At 50.3% G+C, this 15181-nt stretch overlaps 1 protein-coding gene across 3 annotated transcripts; it reads left to right on the forward strand.

Annotated features, from left to right (window-relative positions):
- Positions 1-9087: 9087 nt before the first annotated feature.
- TTC32 (tetratricopeptide repeat domain 32) lies at positions 9088-15017 on the forward strand. Of its 3 annotated transcripts, XM_038395815.2 has the most exons (4): positions 9088-9095; positions 10718-10920; positions 12621-12787; positions 13940-15017. In XM_038395815.2, exons 2-4 carry the CDS (start codon positions 10772-10774, stop codon positions 14065-14067), a joined length of 444 nt encoding a protein of 147 aa, XP_038251743.1. In that variant the 5' UTR covers positions 9088-9095; positions 10718-10771; the 3' UTR covers positions 14068-15017. The 3 variants fall into 3 exon arrangements, with proteins under 3 accessions (XP_038251743.1, XP_038251744.1, XP_043366144.1); XM_038395816.2 differs by lacking the exons at positions 9088-9095; positions 10718-10920 and adding an exon at positions 9304-9457; XM_043510209.1 differs by lacking the exon at positions 9088-9095 and having other exon boundaries at positions 10659-10883; positions 12620-12787.
- Positions 15018-15181: the final 164 nt, after the last annotated feature.

The following is a 15181-nucleotide window of genomic DNA, read 5'->3' on the forward strand; positions in this document are numbered from 1 at the left end:
TTGTTTCTCAAGAAGGCCTGTCAAAATGAGCTATCCTACAGATCTTCCCAAAAACACACATCGCACCACTGAAATGCTGTCCCCTCTGAGAAGAGCAGCAGCCAGCCAGCACTCAGATCAACGGTGGGAAGTGTTGCGAATTATACCTGATCGGTCACGCACGGTTCAAGTTTTTAGGCTGAGGCACCAAAAACCAGGTCCAGATCTGCAGAGTTTCCAGTCTGTGTTTAATGTATTACGCTCGAGCGTGGTGCCTCCCCGCTAGTAAGGAGGGGACTCCGTATACAGTTTATGCAAAGCTTATATACCATGTGACATCGCGTGCTGCCCTCGTGCATCGGCACCCTTAACCAATGAATTCCATCCTCGCCCCATCCTCAGCCACTCTCTGGTGAGTGCTTTCTCGTGTTCTGAGAATGTCAACAGCTTTATCATTAAAACAGAACATGCAGTTACACAACGTGCCTCGCATACCACAAAGACAGGAAGGACAACAGTTTCAAGGCCCAAAACGATTCCCCAAATGTGCTGCGGTCTGTGCTGAACAGTTTCAAGGCCCGAAACGATTCCCCAAATGTGCTGCGGTCTGTGCTGCACAGACAGTGGCTGGCGCCAAAAGGTGCCAGCTCTGCACATATTAGCTTTTCCCTCAACAGAAGGAAAAGGAAATTTTGGCCAGTGATGGTGGGGAAGTTGTACTATTGCCCCTGGATGTTTGCTCAAAGGTGTTTTCTGCACTAGCATTTCAGGGTTTCAGCCAGAGATCTGCAGAGTTCAGGAAGGAAATTTTCCCTATTCCCATGTATTCGGTGGTTTTTTTTTTTTTTTTTTTTAAATCTTCCTCTGAAGTATCAGGGATGGCCACAGCTGGAGATGGGACATAGGACAGGGAGGGTCTGATATTACCCAGGGTACAATCTGGACTGCTGAACAGCTGTGTCTCCTCCGTTCTCCAACCTGAGGTGCCTTTTACACTGCTTTACTGGTGAACAGCCAGTCCTGGCCAGTTAACACACTGCCTCCAGCATGTAACTTGCTCCCAGTACACTGCACTGAGTGCTACTAGCTAGCCACTCATGAATTACACTGCAGAAGAACACGAGCAGATTCTTTATTCCCAGACTTTCCTCCAGAAATGTTCATCTTGTACTGTCAAGCACAGTACTGAACAATGCAGGAGGCTCTCATAAAGACGATCATTTCATCAATGAAAAATGATATGCAACAGCCTTATCTCAAATGGAGTTTCCCACACACTTTAATCCAAACACACTGGTAAAATAAAACAATACGATAAGTTTACTAACTACAGAAAGATAGATTTTTAAGTGATTACAAGTAATGATGCATAAAAGTCAGGATTGGTTACAAAAGGAGTAAAATGCAAGTTAATGCCTAACTTAACAAGCTAAGTGAACTTAAAAACGAAAAGGTTTTGTCTCACCATTTGTTTACAGCAATCTGTACTGGCTGAAAAGTCTTCCAGCCAGGAACCACCCCCATTCAATGATGCTTTCTTTGTCTTTCAAGCATTGTAGCTGCCAGAGTAGAGATGGGGGGGGGGGGAGAGGTGATCTGGAGGCCACTGCCTCTCATTCTCACACTACTCTTGTGACAGATTTCTGTTACTAATCTGCCTGGGGTGTCAGGTGATCAGGCTGAGGCCACAGGATCTTTAGGGAGGAGATGACAGAGCACACCACGTAACTGAGTTTTAAAACTTTATTGATAAAATAATAAAATAACAGCGGAGAGTGCTGGGGGAGGAGCAGTTCCCCACGTCACCCAGAGGAAGGAAGAAAGCATTAGTGTTCCAAGCCCTAACCCACTTTCATACTCACTCATGCACTACCCAAGGCTGGCCAAGCCTGGGTGTAACGTAAGAAGAAGGGGGTGGGAGTTCTGTCCTGTGTGCACAGATCGTCCAGGATCCGCTGCCAATATCCGAATTGCTCCGGCTCTCAGGAGGATTTTAAGTCCTGGGCTCCTTTGGGGGTGTTCCATTCCGCGACCTCTGTTCCTGGTGCTTTTTGTGCCAGTACAAACTGGGTTTCTGTGGTCTTCTCCGCATTCCCAAAACACAACTGCTCCAGGGACACAAATCTCTGTTCCCCCGCTTCGTCATCTCGCTGGTGTTTTCCATTTCTGCAGCCCTGGTTCAGTGTACTTTTTCTTTTTTCATGGCTGGCTGTGGCTGGGTGAGGGAGAAATGCAGCTTCAGACTTTTCCTCTAGTGCCATGACCTTGGACTGGGGCCAGCGTCTTACTGTCGGACTGAGCTTGCTAGCTGCAGTGTTGAGATAACCCGTTCTCTACTCTCTTTCTCCTTCCCCCTCTCACAGCCTGCAAAAAAAAAATCTTCCACTCATACCTTTGACCCTTCCCAAATTGCCCTGCAACGCTTGCAACAGCATTAGCAATATACAATGCTGATCTGCCTCCCACAGGGGACCCCCTGAGGTGGGGAGGCCCTTGGGGTGTGACACTCTCCCCTCTTTGAAGATTACCCCCAGCTGGGCTGCAGGTGACAAGTAGTCTCTTAGGGACATGAGGTCTGAACCATCCCTGTGATGGTATGTGAATTTCTTATTCACACCTTCACTCTGACAGAAAATGGCTTCTTAAGCAGGCGATACTCTTTTAACACCTGCCTGGTGTTGGTCTGTCCTTTCTTTCTAAGAAACTGCTTTGGGCCTGCTTTTCTTAAACTTGGAGCATGTGACCGTAATGATTAAGGCTATGTTTTAGTCACAGGAAATTTTAGGTTTCAGAGTAGCAGCCGTGTTAGTCTGTATTCGCAAAAAGAAAAGGAGTGCTTGTGGCACCTTAGAGACTAACAAATTTATTAGAGCATAAGCTTTCGTGAGCTACAGCTCACTTCATCGGATGCATTTTCCGATGCATCGGATGAAGTGAGCTGTAGCTCACGAAAGCTTATGCTCTAATAAATTTGTTAGTCTCTAAGGTGCCACAAGGAAATTTTAGTAAAAGTCAGGGCAGGTCGTGGGCAGTAAACAAAAATTCATGGCCCATGACCTGTTCATGACTTGTACTATATACCCTCAACTAAAACTTGGGCTGGGGGGCCACGGGTGCTCTGGAGGAGTGACCCGTGAGGGTGCTAGGGGGTGGCTTGGGACACCCACTGGTGCTGGGGGTGCGGGTGGGGGGACAGGAGGCAGCACACAGCCCAGGCACCCTGCTGGTGCTGGTAGGGAGGGAGGGTTGGCAGGGCTGGCAGGCTCTCTACCCGGCTCTGTGTGGCTCCCAGGAAGCAGCTGGCATATCCCTGCAGCTCCTGTGGGAGGGAAGGTCAGGGGGGCTCTGTGCACTGCCCCTGCCACTAGCGCCAGCTCCACAGCTCCCATTGGCCGGGAACCCTGGCCCATCCACCTAGGAGCTGCGGGGACATGCCAGCTGCTTCTGGGGAGCCCCCGAGGTAAACATCCCCTCCTGCACCCCTGTCCCAACCCAGAGCCAGCACCCAAACTCTCTCCCAGAGCCCACACCCCTCTTGCACCCCAACCCCCCCACCCCAGCCCAGAGCCTGGACCCAGCACCCAAACTCTCCCAGAGCCTGAACCCCAAATCTCCTGCTGCACTCAAACTCCCTCCCAGAGCCCACATCCCCTCCTGCACCCCAACCCCCCCTGCCCCAGCCCAGAGCCTGGACCCAGCACCCAAACTCCAGCCCAGAGCCCGCACCCCTCCCGCACCTAAACTCCCTCCCAGAGCCTCAGGTCGGTGTGGGGAGGGGCAGGACTTGGACCTGTTCTGGGCATCACCAAAAATTATACAAACCTGCCACCTCTGCTGGCATCCATCCCGGACTTCTGCCGTGTGGCTGCCTCGAACCCCAGAGCTTGTGGGGCCGGCCGGCTGCCCTGCTGGGGCTTGAGGCTTCAATGCTGCGGAAAGAGGGTGATGGGGCTTCAGCTCCATGGGAGGCGCCTGCCAGGGTGTCAGCTCCACAGTGTGGTAGTGGGGCTAAGGGCTTCTGCCCTGTGGGGAGGGTGGTCTCAGGGCATCAGTCCCACAGGAGGTGCTTACCAGGGCTTGGGGCTTCAGCAGGAGCAGGACCGATGCCCCGAACCTCAGCAGGCACGCCTCATGGGCTGAAAGCCCCAAGATCCCCCCTTCCTGCTAAGCAGAAGCCCCTAACCCCCAAACCCCACAGCAGGACAGAAGCCCTGAGCTTCCCCGCTCCCAAGTCTGGTAGGTGGAGAATGGGGAGGGAAGCGTGGGGAGCTCTGCAGGCCGCACTTTAATTTTTAAAAAGCTGCAATTTAGCCACCCCGGTCTAGTCTCCTTTGGGCTGTAATGCTTTGATCTCATTTTGGTGATTGGGTTTAGTATGTGGCTGCTAGGTGGTGCTGGTGGCCTGTGATATACAGGAGGTCAGATCAGATAATCTGGTGATTCTTTCTGACCTTAAACTCCATGACTCTAAAAATATATATATATTTTAAATAGAAGATTTGCTTCCTTCAGGAATCATCATGTTGTACAATAGTTACCATGTGTGTAACAACTGCATTATCTCATTTTCATTTCCTTAGTACCATAGGTGCAACTTTCTAACTCCACCCCTTCCTCCAAGGCCCCACTCCTGCCCTGCTTCTTCCCACCCCTGCTCTGCCCCTACTTCACCTCTTCCCTCCCCAGAGCGTGCCCTGGCCTTGCTCCTCCCTTCCCCCAGAACCTCCTGCACACCGCAGAACAGCTGATTGTGGCAGGAGTTTAGGTGCTGGGGCGTGAGGCGGGTGGGGGAGCAGGGAGAGGTGCTGATCAGCAGGGCCACTGCTGGGCAGGAGGCACGGGGGGAAGAGGGAGGCACTGATAGTGGGGCTGCCGGTGGGTGCTCAGCATCCACCATTTTTTTTCCATGGGGGCTCCAGCCCTGGAGCACCCATAGGGGCAGTGCCTATGCTTAATACTCTATCTCCCTTTCCCTCCTTTTGTCATACTTACTTGTGCCTTGTCTCAAATTAGATGGTGAGTCTTTTGGGGTAATCTCTAGGCCAGTGATACTCAGACCTCAGTGGTTCAGGAGCCAAATTAGTGATCAACAGTACCTAAAAAAGCCACAGTGGTGTGAATTCATTGTTTCATTTCCTATAGTACTATATATTCAGATTTAAACAGTATGACAGGGGAAATATTTAGTTTATATAATTCTCACAGCAAAATGACTGCCCAGGTATTATTATTTTATCAACTACAATTAAATTGTAAAAGCGTCCTATTTGGTTAATAACTTAGATTAATCAATAATTAAATCTCAGTGTTTTAATATTATGTGCTGCAAACAGAGGTGGATTAGGGGTTAGTGGGGCTCCCTCCACACCCTTTCTGCTTGCAGTCCCTCCTGCCCCCCACCCGGCACTCCTGATGGGGAAATGGTGTCGGGGAGAGGGGGCTTCCCCCACCTGCCTGGCACTCCTGCCGGGCAGCGGGGTTGGGGTGGGGAGGTTTCCCCTACTCCCTGGCAGAAGTGCTGGTCAAGCAGAGCAGGGCAAGCCCCCACACCCCAAACCCACTCCCCAGTAGGAACACCGAGCAAGGCAGGGGGAGCAAGGTCAGGGTATGGGGGTGCCCATTTTTCCAGGGCCCCCCAATTGGCCGGGGCCCGTGAGCACGGGCCGTTGGCCCAGTGCCTAATCCACCACTGGCTGCAAAAAGCCAGAGGAGACACTTTAAAGAGGCAATTGTGGCTCATGAGCCTCAGGCTGAGTATCACTGCTCTAGACTAGAGGTTCTTAAACTGTAGTCCGTGGACCGCCAGTGGTCCGTGAGCACCATTCAGGAGATCCACAGGTAGTTCCCTTTAAGGTGTGCACTTGGGCAGCCGCACACGAGAGAATGAAGGGCCACCCACCTAATTAGGTGCCTGGACCCTGGAGAAGACGCACATGTAAGGTGAGGTGGTGGCTTTGGGGGGAGTAGGGGGTAGCTGGGAGGGGGAAGTGGGGTGAGAAGAGGGGGTGGGGGAAATTCGGGACCATGCAGAGCTGCGGTGGCCAGAGAAAGAAGCAACTTTCCCCAGCTCCAGGGTTTGGGGGCTGCCACGGCAGGGAAGAGAGGAAGAGACCCCTCCATCCCAGCCCCAGCTCGGCGGCTGCTGCGGTGGGGGAGAGAGGGAGAAATCCCCCTCTTTCCCAGCCCCAGCTCGGGGGCTGCATGGCCGGGGAGAGAGGGCATATCTATCACATTAGAAAGGTAAGACTACTGATATTAAAATATGAGTTGTGTGCTTTTATTTGTAGAACAAAAAATTATTATTAAGGTTTTTTTTTATATAGCAATTTTATCCAAAGCACTTTACAATAGTTAGCTAATGGTACAAACAACATTTGGAAAGATCATTAAATGGTCTGCTGAGACCCTCAGTAATTTTCAAGTGATCCACAAAAAAAAAAAAGTTTGAGAACCACTGCTCTAGGCACTACTGTAATACTAATAATATAAATCTCCCACTGTTACACTGCCACCACAGCTCATTAGTTTTAATTCACAAGGATTTGGCATTTAACACTCAAGCACTCCTCTTCCCACCTCTTATCCCACGCTCCGACCATTGCATATGGTAGCATAGTAGTGGTGGTGGCTGAATCCCTTCAGAGAGTTCAATTTCCTATTATGTAGCTGCATTTTGCTCATATCACAACACAGGATTATTTAAATAGCCAGTTGAACATCTGCATACCATTGCCATCTACTGTTCATTATGTTTTATTGCATAAATTATACTTGGATTTTAAATCATGATTCCTTAGCTATTTTTCAAAGGGAATGGTGGAGGATAATGCAGATCAATTTCATAAATGACTGAATGATATGTGTGAAGGATGGTCTTCCTAAGGCAGAAGCTGAAGGAGAGTTAAATTCATTTTAGTCAATTACTATAGAATAAAACTAAGTACAGCAGATCCCAATTTATCCAATCTAACTAGGACCAAGACCGAATTGGATAATCAAACATTCAGATAATCTGGGGAGTAAGAAAGTGCGAAGCTGCAGCACCATCTAGCAGCCACAGGAGAGCTTGCCTTCTTGGGGACCTGCGTGTGCTAGTTGTTTTTTGTTTCCTCTCTGATGGACCACAACCTTGTCATGGTGGAGAGGCTTGCGTGAGCTAAAGACCTTCAGAGCTACATTGTCTGGAGCTTTCATACTTCTGTTAGGGTACTTGGTGAGCAGGTCTGAGGCGAAGCTCCTGACTTACCACAGTCCAAACTTCACAAGACCCCAATGGTGGATCAGGCACATATAGAGGACCTTTTAGTACTCTGTGGCTATGAAGTCGGATAAGGGCTGCCCCTGGTTGTCTTGGATCTCCTTGCCACTGGGTTAGGGTTTTCCTCCTGTCAAGTCTCCTGCGCATCGGTTTCCCCACGTTAAATCCTAGCATTAATTAAATCCTAGCATTCTGTAACTGGAAAATGATTCCTCTAACCAATGAAAACATAAGGCTTATCACCTGCTCAAAGCCAAAGTCCAAAGGAGGCTATGTGACATCAAAAATACGTTGTGGCAAGAGAAGGCCTCTGAGATCCAGGGTTTCATAGACCAGGATGACATGAGAAGCGTCTTTCAAGCAACAAAAGCTATGTATGGGCCAAGCTCCAAAGGCCCAACCCCCATACATTCCCAGGATGGCTCCACTCTCCTCAAGGACAATGTGGCATTAAACAACGCTGGAAGAAGCACTCTGAGAGCCTACTACTCCCCAAATCCACGGTCTCTGAAGACACCATTGAACCTATTCCACAACACTCAGCAATGGAGCACCTTGCTGATCCCCTATCTTCTGAGGACATCATCCAAACAAAAAAATCACAGGGCAGCAGGCCCAGATGGCATCCCAGCTGAGGCTTTTAAAGCTGGTGGAACAACGCTCCAGCATAGACTTTGCCAACTCCTAGATAAAATCTGGACCTGCAAAGAAATTCCACCTGATTTTAAGAATGCCAACATTGTTACAATATTCAGGAAAAGGACAAATTTTTGTGTGGGAACTACAGAGGTATTGCTCTCCTCTCCGTCACAAGGAAGATCCTTGCCCGGATCCTGCCTTCTCCCCCTTGCCAAGGAACTCCTCCCCAAATCACAGTGTGGCTTCAAGCCATCCCAAGCACAACTGACATGGTCTTTGTGGCACAACAGATTCAAGGAAAGTGCAGAGAGCAACACCAGGAACTGTTCATGGCATTCATCGATCTAACCAAGGCCTCTGACTCTATAAATCATGATGGAAGGTGCTGTGTAGGTTTGGCTGTCCACAGAAATTCATTTCCATCATCAGACTACTCCATGATGGGATGACTGCCACCATTCTGTGCAGCAGCTCAGGGATCGAACCATTCATCATTCGCATTGGTGTCAAGCACAGCTGTGTCATTGCTTCCACACTCTTCTCCATTTACCTTGCCGTGATTCTGATTCTCATCCGTGACTACCTTCCTGATGGAATCAGGATTGAGTATCATATGGATGGTCAACTCCTCAATCTCCGACGTCTCCAAACAAAATCTAAGATCACTAGAATTGGCATCACTGACCTTCAGTATGCAGATGACTCTGTCATTCTCGCACACACAGAGGCTGACCTGCAAAGTACCCTACATCTTTTTGCAGATGCTTATCGAGCCTGGGTCTCTCTCTCAACATTGGAAAAACCAAGGTACTCTACCAGCCGTCACCTGCACAAACTACTCTTCGTACTCCACAAATCACCACTGGCAGAGATCCCCTGGAAAATGAGGACCATTTTCCACACCTGGGCAGCCACCTCTCCCAAACAGCCAGCATTGACAAAGAAATTGAATACAGGATCCGCTGTGCCAGTGCATACTTTGGAAGACTACTCGCATCGAGGGATAGCCAAAGAGAAGGCTGGTTGTTTAGTTAATACAGTGAGCCACATAAGGGAGGGTTGGATAAACGGGGTCCTACTGCACTTATTTCTCTTTCCTTTTTGTAATCTATGGGAAAACACATCTGATGTAGCACAGTGCATGAGTTTGCCCTATAGGGTTCCAGGTGTCTGGTTTTCGACCTGAAACCCTGGTCGAAAAGGGACCCTGGCGGGTCCGGTCAGCACTGCCGACTGGGCCTATTAAAAGTCCAGTTGGTGGTGCTGCAGGGCTAAGGCAGGCCAGTCCCTACCTGTCCTGACACCGTGCTATGTCCCAGAAGTGGCCAGCAGGTCCGGCTCCTAGGCAGGGGGGCCATGGAGCTCCACACACTGGCCCCACCCCGAGCACTGCCTTCCCACTCCCATTAGCCGAGAACTACGGCAAATAGGAGCTGGGGGAGGTGCCTGTGGGCGAGAGCAGTGTGTGGAGACTCCCGGCCCCGCCCCCGAGCCAGACATGCTGGCTGCTTCTGGAGCACAACGCGGAGCCAGAACATGCAGGGAGCCTGCCTTAGCCCTGCTGACTGGGAGCTGCCCAAGGTAAGCCCGCATACCAGCCCTGAGTCCCCCCCAAAACCCCCTTCTGCACCCCAAACCCCTCATCCCCATCCCCACCCTAGAGCCTGCATCTCCAGCTGAAGCTCTCACCCTCTCCCGCATCCCAACCCCCTGCCTCAGCCCAGAGCCCCCTCCCACACCCTGAACGCCTCCTTTCTGGCCCCACTCCAGCATCCACACCCCTAGCTGGAGCCCTCACCCTCTCCTGCACCCCAACACCCTGAGTCAGCCGGGTGAAAATGAGCAAGTGACTGTGGAGGGGGAGAGTGAGAAACAGAGGGAGGGGGCATGGAGTGAGCAGGGGCAAAGCCTTGGAGAAGGAGCAGGGCACAGGCAGGGCCTCAAAGGCGGGGTGGGGCAAGGGTGTTTGGTTTCGTGCGAGTAGAACAGGGTGGCCAGCCTCCGGCTCTGGAGCCATATGCGGCTCCTTGTATAGGCACCGACTCCGGGGCTGGAGCGACAGGCGCCAACTTTCCAATGGGCCAGGAGGGGCTCACTGCTTAAGCCCGGGCCCTGCCATACCCCCTGCCCCCACTCCACCCCCCTCCCTTGAGCCTGCCCTGCCCTCGCTCCTCCCTCTCCCCACCCCAGCGCCTCCTGCCCGCCAAGAAACAGCTGATGGGGAGCTGCAGGGAGGGCGGGGGAGGGGCTGATCGGCCGGGCCGCCGGTGGCCGCGGGGCACTGGGAGCAGGGGCGGGGGGCTGCTGGTGTATTAATGTGGCTCTTGGGCAAGGGACATTGGTAAATTCTGGCTCCTGCTCAGGCTGGGCACCCCGGGAGTAGAAAGTTGGCACCGCTCTTGCCCTGGCTGGGCCGGGAGAGCTCCGGGCCTCGCAGAGGGGTTCCCAGCAGGGCCGCGGGGATGTGGGACGCCCCAAGGGGAGCCCACCCGGTGACGGGGGTTCGAGGCGTTCAGCCTCCCCCACAAGCGGGACAGGGTATTTCGCAGCTGAAAGGACCGAGGCCGAGCGCACCCAGCCGGGGCGGGGCGGGGCGGGGCGGGGGGGGGCAGAGAGCGGGAGCTGTGGGGCAGGCCCAGGGGGGCCGCACACGCTGTGGCGGGGGACAAGTATAAGGCGCCCGGCTCGGTCGCGGCCCCAGGTCAGGCGCGGCTCGGGAGCCCAGTGGATTATGGGTAGCGCCTTTGCTGCGCAGGCGCCCTACAGCCCGACGACGGGCGGCGCTGTGACGTCACGTCTCCGGCCCCCCACGAGCCGGACGCGGAGGGCGGCCGCTGGTAGCGCGACCGGCACCCGGGGCGAGCTGGGCGGTTGCTATGCGGATGTAACGCCGTCATGGAGCAGGAGCCGGCCCGCGAGCCCCCGGACCTGCTGTCGGCCGCGCACGCGCAGTTCCGGGAGCAGCGATTCGGGCCGGCGGAGGAGCTGTACGGCCGCTTCATCGCGCGCTGCGTACGCTCCTCGGCCGGCCCCGCGCCCACCAGGTGTGTCGGGAGTAGCCCGGGGGCGGGGCTGGCGTTTCTGCGGAGGGAGGCGGGCACGCGCCAGCGGGGCGCAGCTCCTCCCCTCGACGGCGGAGGGGGGGAGGAGGAGCTCTAGCTCGCCACGCGCCCAGCCGCCAATGGGATGGGCCGCGAGGCTGCGGCGGGCGGGGCGTGGGAGTCGCCTGCCTGGGGCGGGGCCGGGAGCGCCCCCCGCGCCGTGGCGCCGCCCCTCCCCCGGTCCTGCCCCTTCCCAGCGGTGCTGGTCCCCGCCTGAGCTGTGCGCGGCTGCGCCCCCCCCCCCCCCCCCGGCCGGGCAGAGCCAGTGGGGGCTGCCAGGAGCCCGCCGGCTGGGGCGATGGGCACCCCCGGGCCAGGGGAGCCGTGTTCTGCGCGGCGTGTGTCACCCCGGCCCCCGGAACAAGGCGCAAACCGGGAGGGACCTGAGGCGGGCCGCGGGGCGGGAATCCGGAGCGGGCGTTTCCCTGAACGGGTTTTGTCTGGGGGAAGGTCTGTGGCCTGTGCTACACAGGAGGCCAGACCAGGTGATCGGAGTCTACGGGCACCGCCTTCCCCCGGCCTGGGGGTGCTCAACCCCCTAGCTCTGCCCCAGGCCCCCCACTTTCCTCCCCTGCTCCACCCCATGCCCCCGCCCTGCCTTGTTCCTGCTCCTCCCCCTCCCCCAGCACCTCCTGCATGCCAGGGAACCACAGTGAGGGAGGGGGAGGAGTTGATTAGCTGGGCTGCCAGCAGACAGGTGCTGAGCGGGTGGGGGGGGAGCTGGCTTTTGGTGGGTGCTCAGCACCCATTCATTTTTTCCCCTGGGTGTTCCAGCCCTGAAGCACCCATGGATTCGGCGCTTGTGTCCTAGTCGGCCCTCTGGCCTGGGTATCTGTGGGCATGTCTACACTTAAAACATTGCACTGTCGTCGCTGCAGCGCTTGAATGAAGATGCTCTATGCCGGGGTTCTCAAACCTTTGTACTGGTGACCCCTTTCATACAGCAAGCCTCTGAGTGTGACCCCCCCCCCCTTCTAAATTAAAAACACTCTTTTTTATATTTAACACCATTATAAATGCTGGAGGTGAAGCAGGGCTTGGGGTGGAGGCTGACAGCTTGCGACCTCCCATGTAATAATCTCCTGACCCCCTGAGGGGTCGCGACCCCCAGTTTGAAAGCCCCTGCTCTATGCTGGTGGGAGAGAGTTCTCCCGTCAGTGTAGTTAATCCACCTCCACAAGAGGCAGTAGTTATTTGGCGAGGGAAGCTCTCCCACCAACATAGCACTGTCTGCATGAGGGGTTAAGTTGGTTAACTACATTGCTCAGGGGTGTGGATTTATCACACCGCTCAGCGACATAATTATACTGATATAGATATGTGATATAGACCAGACTTTTGATTCTTTAAGTATTCAGATGTTTCAGAGTAGCAGCCGTGTTAGTCTGTATTCGCAAAAAGAAAAGGAGTACCGGTGGCACCTTAGAGACTAACAAATTTATTAGAGCATGAGCTTTCGTGAGCTACAGCTCACTTCATCGGATGCATTTGGTGGAAAAAACTTTTTTCCACCAAATGCATCCGATGAAGTGAGCTGTAGCTCACGAAAGCTCATGCTCTAATAAATTTGTTAGTCTCTAAGGTGCCACCGGTACTCCTTTTCTTTTTAAGTATTCAGTGCCTGCTCTCTCTCTTAAATCAAGGAAATGCCTCACGCATGATCTCGCCACTGCATTCAACAACAGGGGACAAATAAAGTACATGCGGGTTGACTTTTATGAAGCAATGGATGACTACACATCAGCTATACAAACCCAACCTGATTTTGAAGTCCCGTATTATAACCGAGGATTAATACTGTACAGGCTAGGTATGGAAAAAAATTGTTCATTTTCTAATTTAGTATGTTGCGTTTGCAGACTGCTTTGCACAATGGTGCCCCATTCTTGGTTGGCCCTTAAGCACTACCATGATAAACATAATACTATTTATGTGCTGTGAACTTTAACCTGCATTACTCCAATTTCATGCCATTATTATTATACCATTATACCATTGTATATTTATACCATTGTAAAATAGTGGGAAATCAGCCTCCTTAAATCACTGTCCAAAGTAATTGCTTTAAAAATAAACAGGAAACTTGTTAGTTTTTTTTTTAGTAGGTTTCTTTATATGATGTTGGGATGCTGAACAAACCAAATGACCCACCAAACAAGTGGCAACCTTTTATATTGTAACTTAATCTGTAAAAAAAAAAAAAAAAAAAAAAAAGGCCTCCAGACTAATTTGTTTCTGTCATTTGGTTTATTTCTGCTGGATAAAGTGGGGATAGAGTTTTTGGGGATAGAGTTGATGGCCCTGATTCTGCTCAAGCAACATTTTTTACACTGCGGAAATCCATTGCTTTCAATGGATGTATTCCTGATAGTATCCATGGTTGTCTATCAGATATAAAACCACACTTGAGTAATATTAAGTGTGAGAAACCAATAAAGGCATTAAAGGTATTATATTTAAATTAAACTACCATTAATGTAAAAGATCAAAGTACACTTTTATGTATTATCCTTGTTGTTTTGTTCAATTTGCTCAGCAATTTGCAAAATTCAGTCATCTCCCAGTAAGTCTCACCATCATTCTATAACTTCATGAGTTCTATAGCTTCTCTAAGTGTTTTCAAAGCCAGAAAAATCTAAAATACTCATATATGCTACTGAAAGGAGACAAAACTACTAACGGTGATTCTGTGGATGTGCGTAGTGGTATCACTATTGCATGGTTTATAATGAAATGGCATTATCAGAACCATTATGCTTTAATATGAATAATTAGAATACAGAGCCTGATCTTGAGAAGACAGAGAACCTCCTGTGAAGTACTAAACACCTTCAGCTCCTGTTGTTTTCAAGTTGAGAGTTTTGTTTGGTAAAACCATCAGGAATCATTCTTCAGTTTTTGTTTGTCAAAAGGCTTAGATGCAGAAACAAGTAATACACATTTTCTTCTCTTTTTGTCACAGGATACTATGATGAGGCTTTGAAAGATTTCAAGAAAGTTTTAGCATTAAACCCTGAGTTTGAAGATGCTTCCTTGAGTCTAAAACAGACTATTCTTGACAAAGAAGAAAAACAAAGAAGGACATATTAAAAATCATACTAGCTCCATAAAAAATGTTTTCTTGAACACTTAGTTGACTTGAGATTTTAGTCTTTGATGAATAAAACACAAGATTGTTTACATTTAACTTACCTTGCTCCGGGGAAAAGAAATTTTCCTAGTTTTAGATAAATAATCAAAGTAGGTATGTGCTATAATTGCCAAGTAAACTATAGTTTTTGAACAGATCTGTAATTGCAGTGTTGAACAAAAGAACAATGTTAAACCTGTCTACGATGCTGGTCATTCTGTGTTGAAATATTTTATAATATATACAAAGCTGGTGGAAGTTCACTAACTACTACTAAAGTCTGATTGTTAAAGAAATGTTTATATATACTCTTGCACAGATTTATTTAATAAGTCTTTAGTGGAGGAAATAGACAAATTATAGCAAGTTTCAGTACTTGAAATTAGGTGTTTAGTCGAAATAATTTCTTTAACATTGTTAAAACTGTTTTACAGTATGTTAGTAGGTTGGAGTATAACATCTGCCTATAGATTTCCAATATGTCCATCACAAAGGCAGTGGGCTATGGAGGGGGAGTATAGGATAAAGTTTATATTTTATTGTAATGGCTGAGTGGATACTAAATGAATATATTGTATTGATTTCTGTATCATCTGCAGGAAACCACAAGGATTGTAATTGTTTGAGTTGTTCATAGCAATAATCTTTTTGGCTTTTTTGCCTGTTTATTGGAAAAAAACCCAGCATGATCTAACTAGCTATAAGGGTAAGTGCAAACTTGTGCATCTTTTCTGTCAGATTAGACTATAGAAGCAGCAGCTCAAGTCAAGAACACTGGGTCTATTATGCCATTGTTGTGTGCACAGGAATAAAATTCTGGTTTAAAAAAAAGTTTTTAATTGCAAGTATGGCATCAACTTTAAATGTATTCTGAATAAATAAGACCACTTTAAGGTTCCTTTTATACAGTGTATTGTTTCATGGAAGATCTCACAGCTCCTTACAAATGCAAGGCCACATCACTGCAATGACTTGTGAGAGTCAGTGGGAAGTTCTATAGCACTGCTTGGGTAAATAAAGGGACTGGGGTTTAGCCCTTAAATTGCTTTGTGTTCTATCTACAGTTACCACTTT

The sequence above is a fragment of the Dermochelys coriacea genome, chromosome 3 (assembly GCF_009764565.3).
Source record: "Dermochelys coriacea isolate rDerCor1 chromosome 3, rDerCor1.pri.v4, whole genome shotgun sequence".
NCBI classification, from domain to species: domain Eukaryota; kingdom Metazoa; phylum Chordata; order Testudines; family Dermochelyidae; genus Dermochelys; species Dermochelys coriacea.

What these genes read in the sequence shown, in the direction of transcription:
- TTC32 (XM_038395815.2), top strand. Translation starts at nt 10,772, where the DNA reads ATGGAGCAGGAGCCGGCCCGCGAGCCCCCGGACCTGCTGTCGGCCGCG. An exon ending in GCCGGCCCCGCGCCCACCAG is followed by an intron (nt 10,921 to 12,620) that starts GTGTGTCGGGAG and finishes TCTTAAATCAAG; the next exon opens with GAAATGCCTCACGCATGATC. An exon ending in ATTAATACTGTACAGGCTAG is followed by an intron (nt 12,788 to 13,939) that starts GTATGGAAAAAA and finishes TTTTTGTCACAG; the next exon opens with GATACTATGATGAGGCTTTG.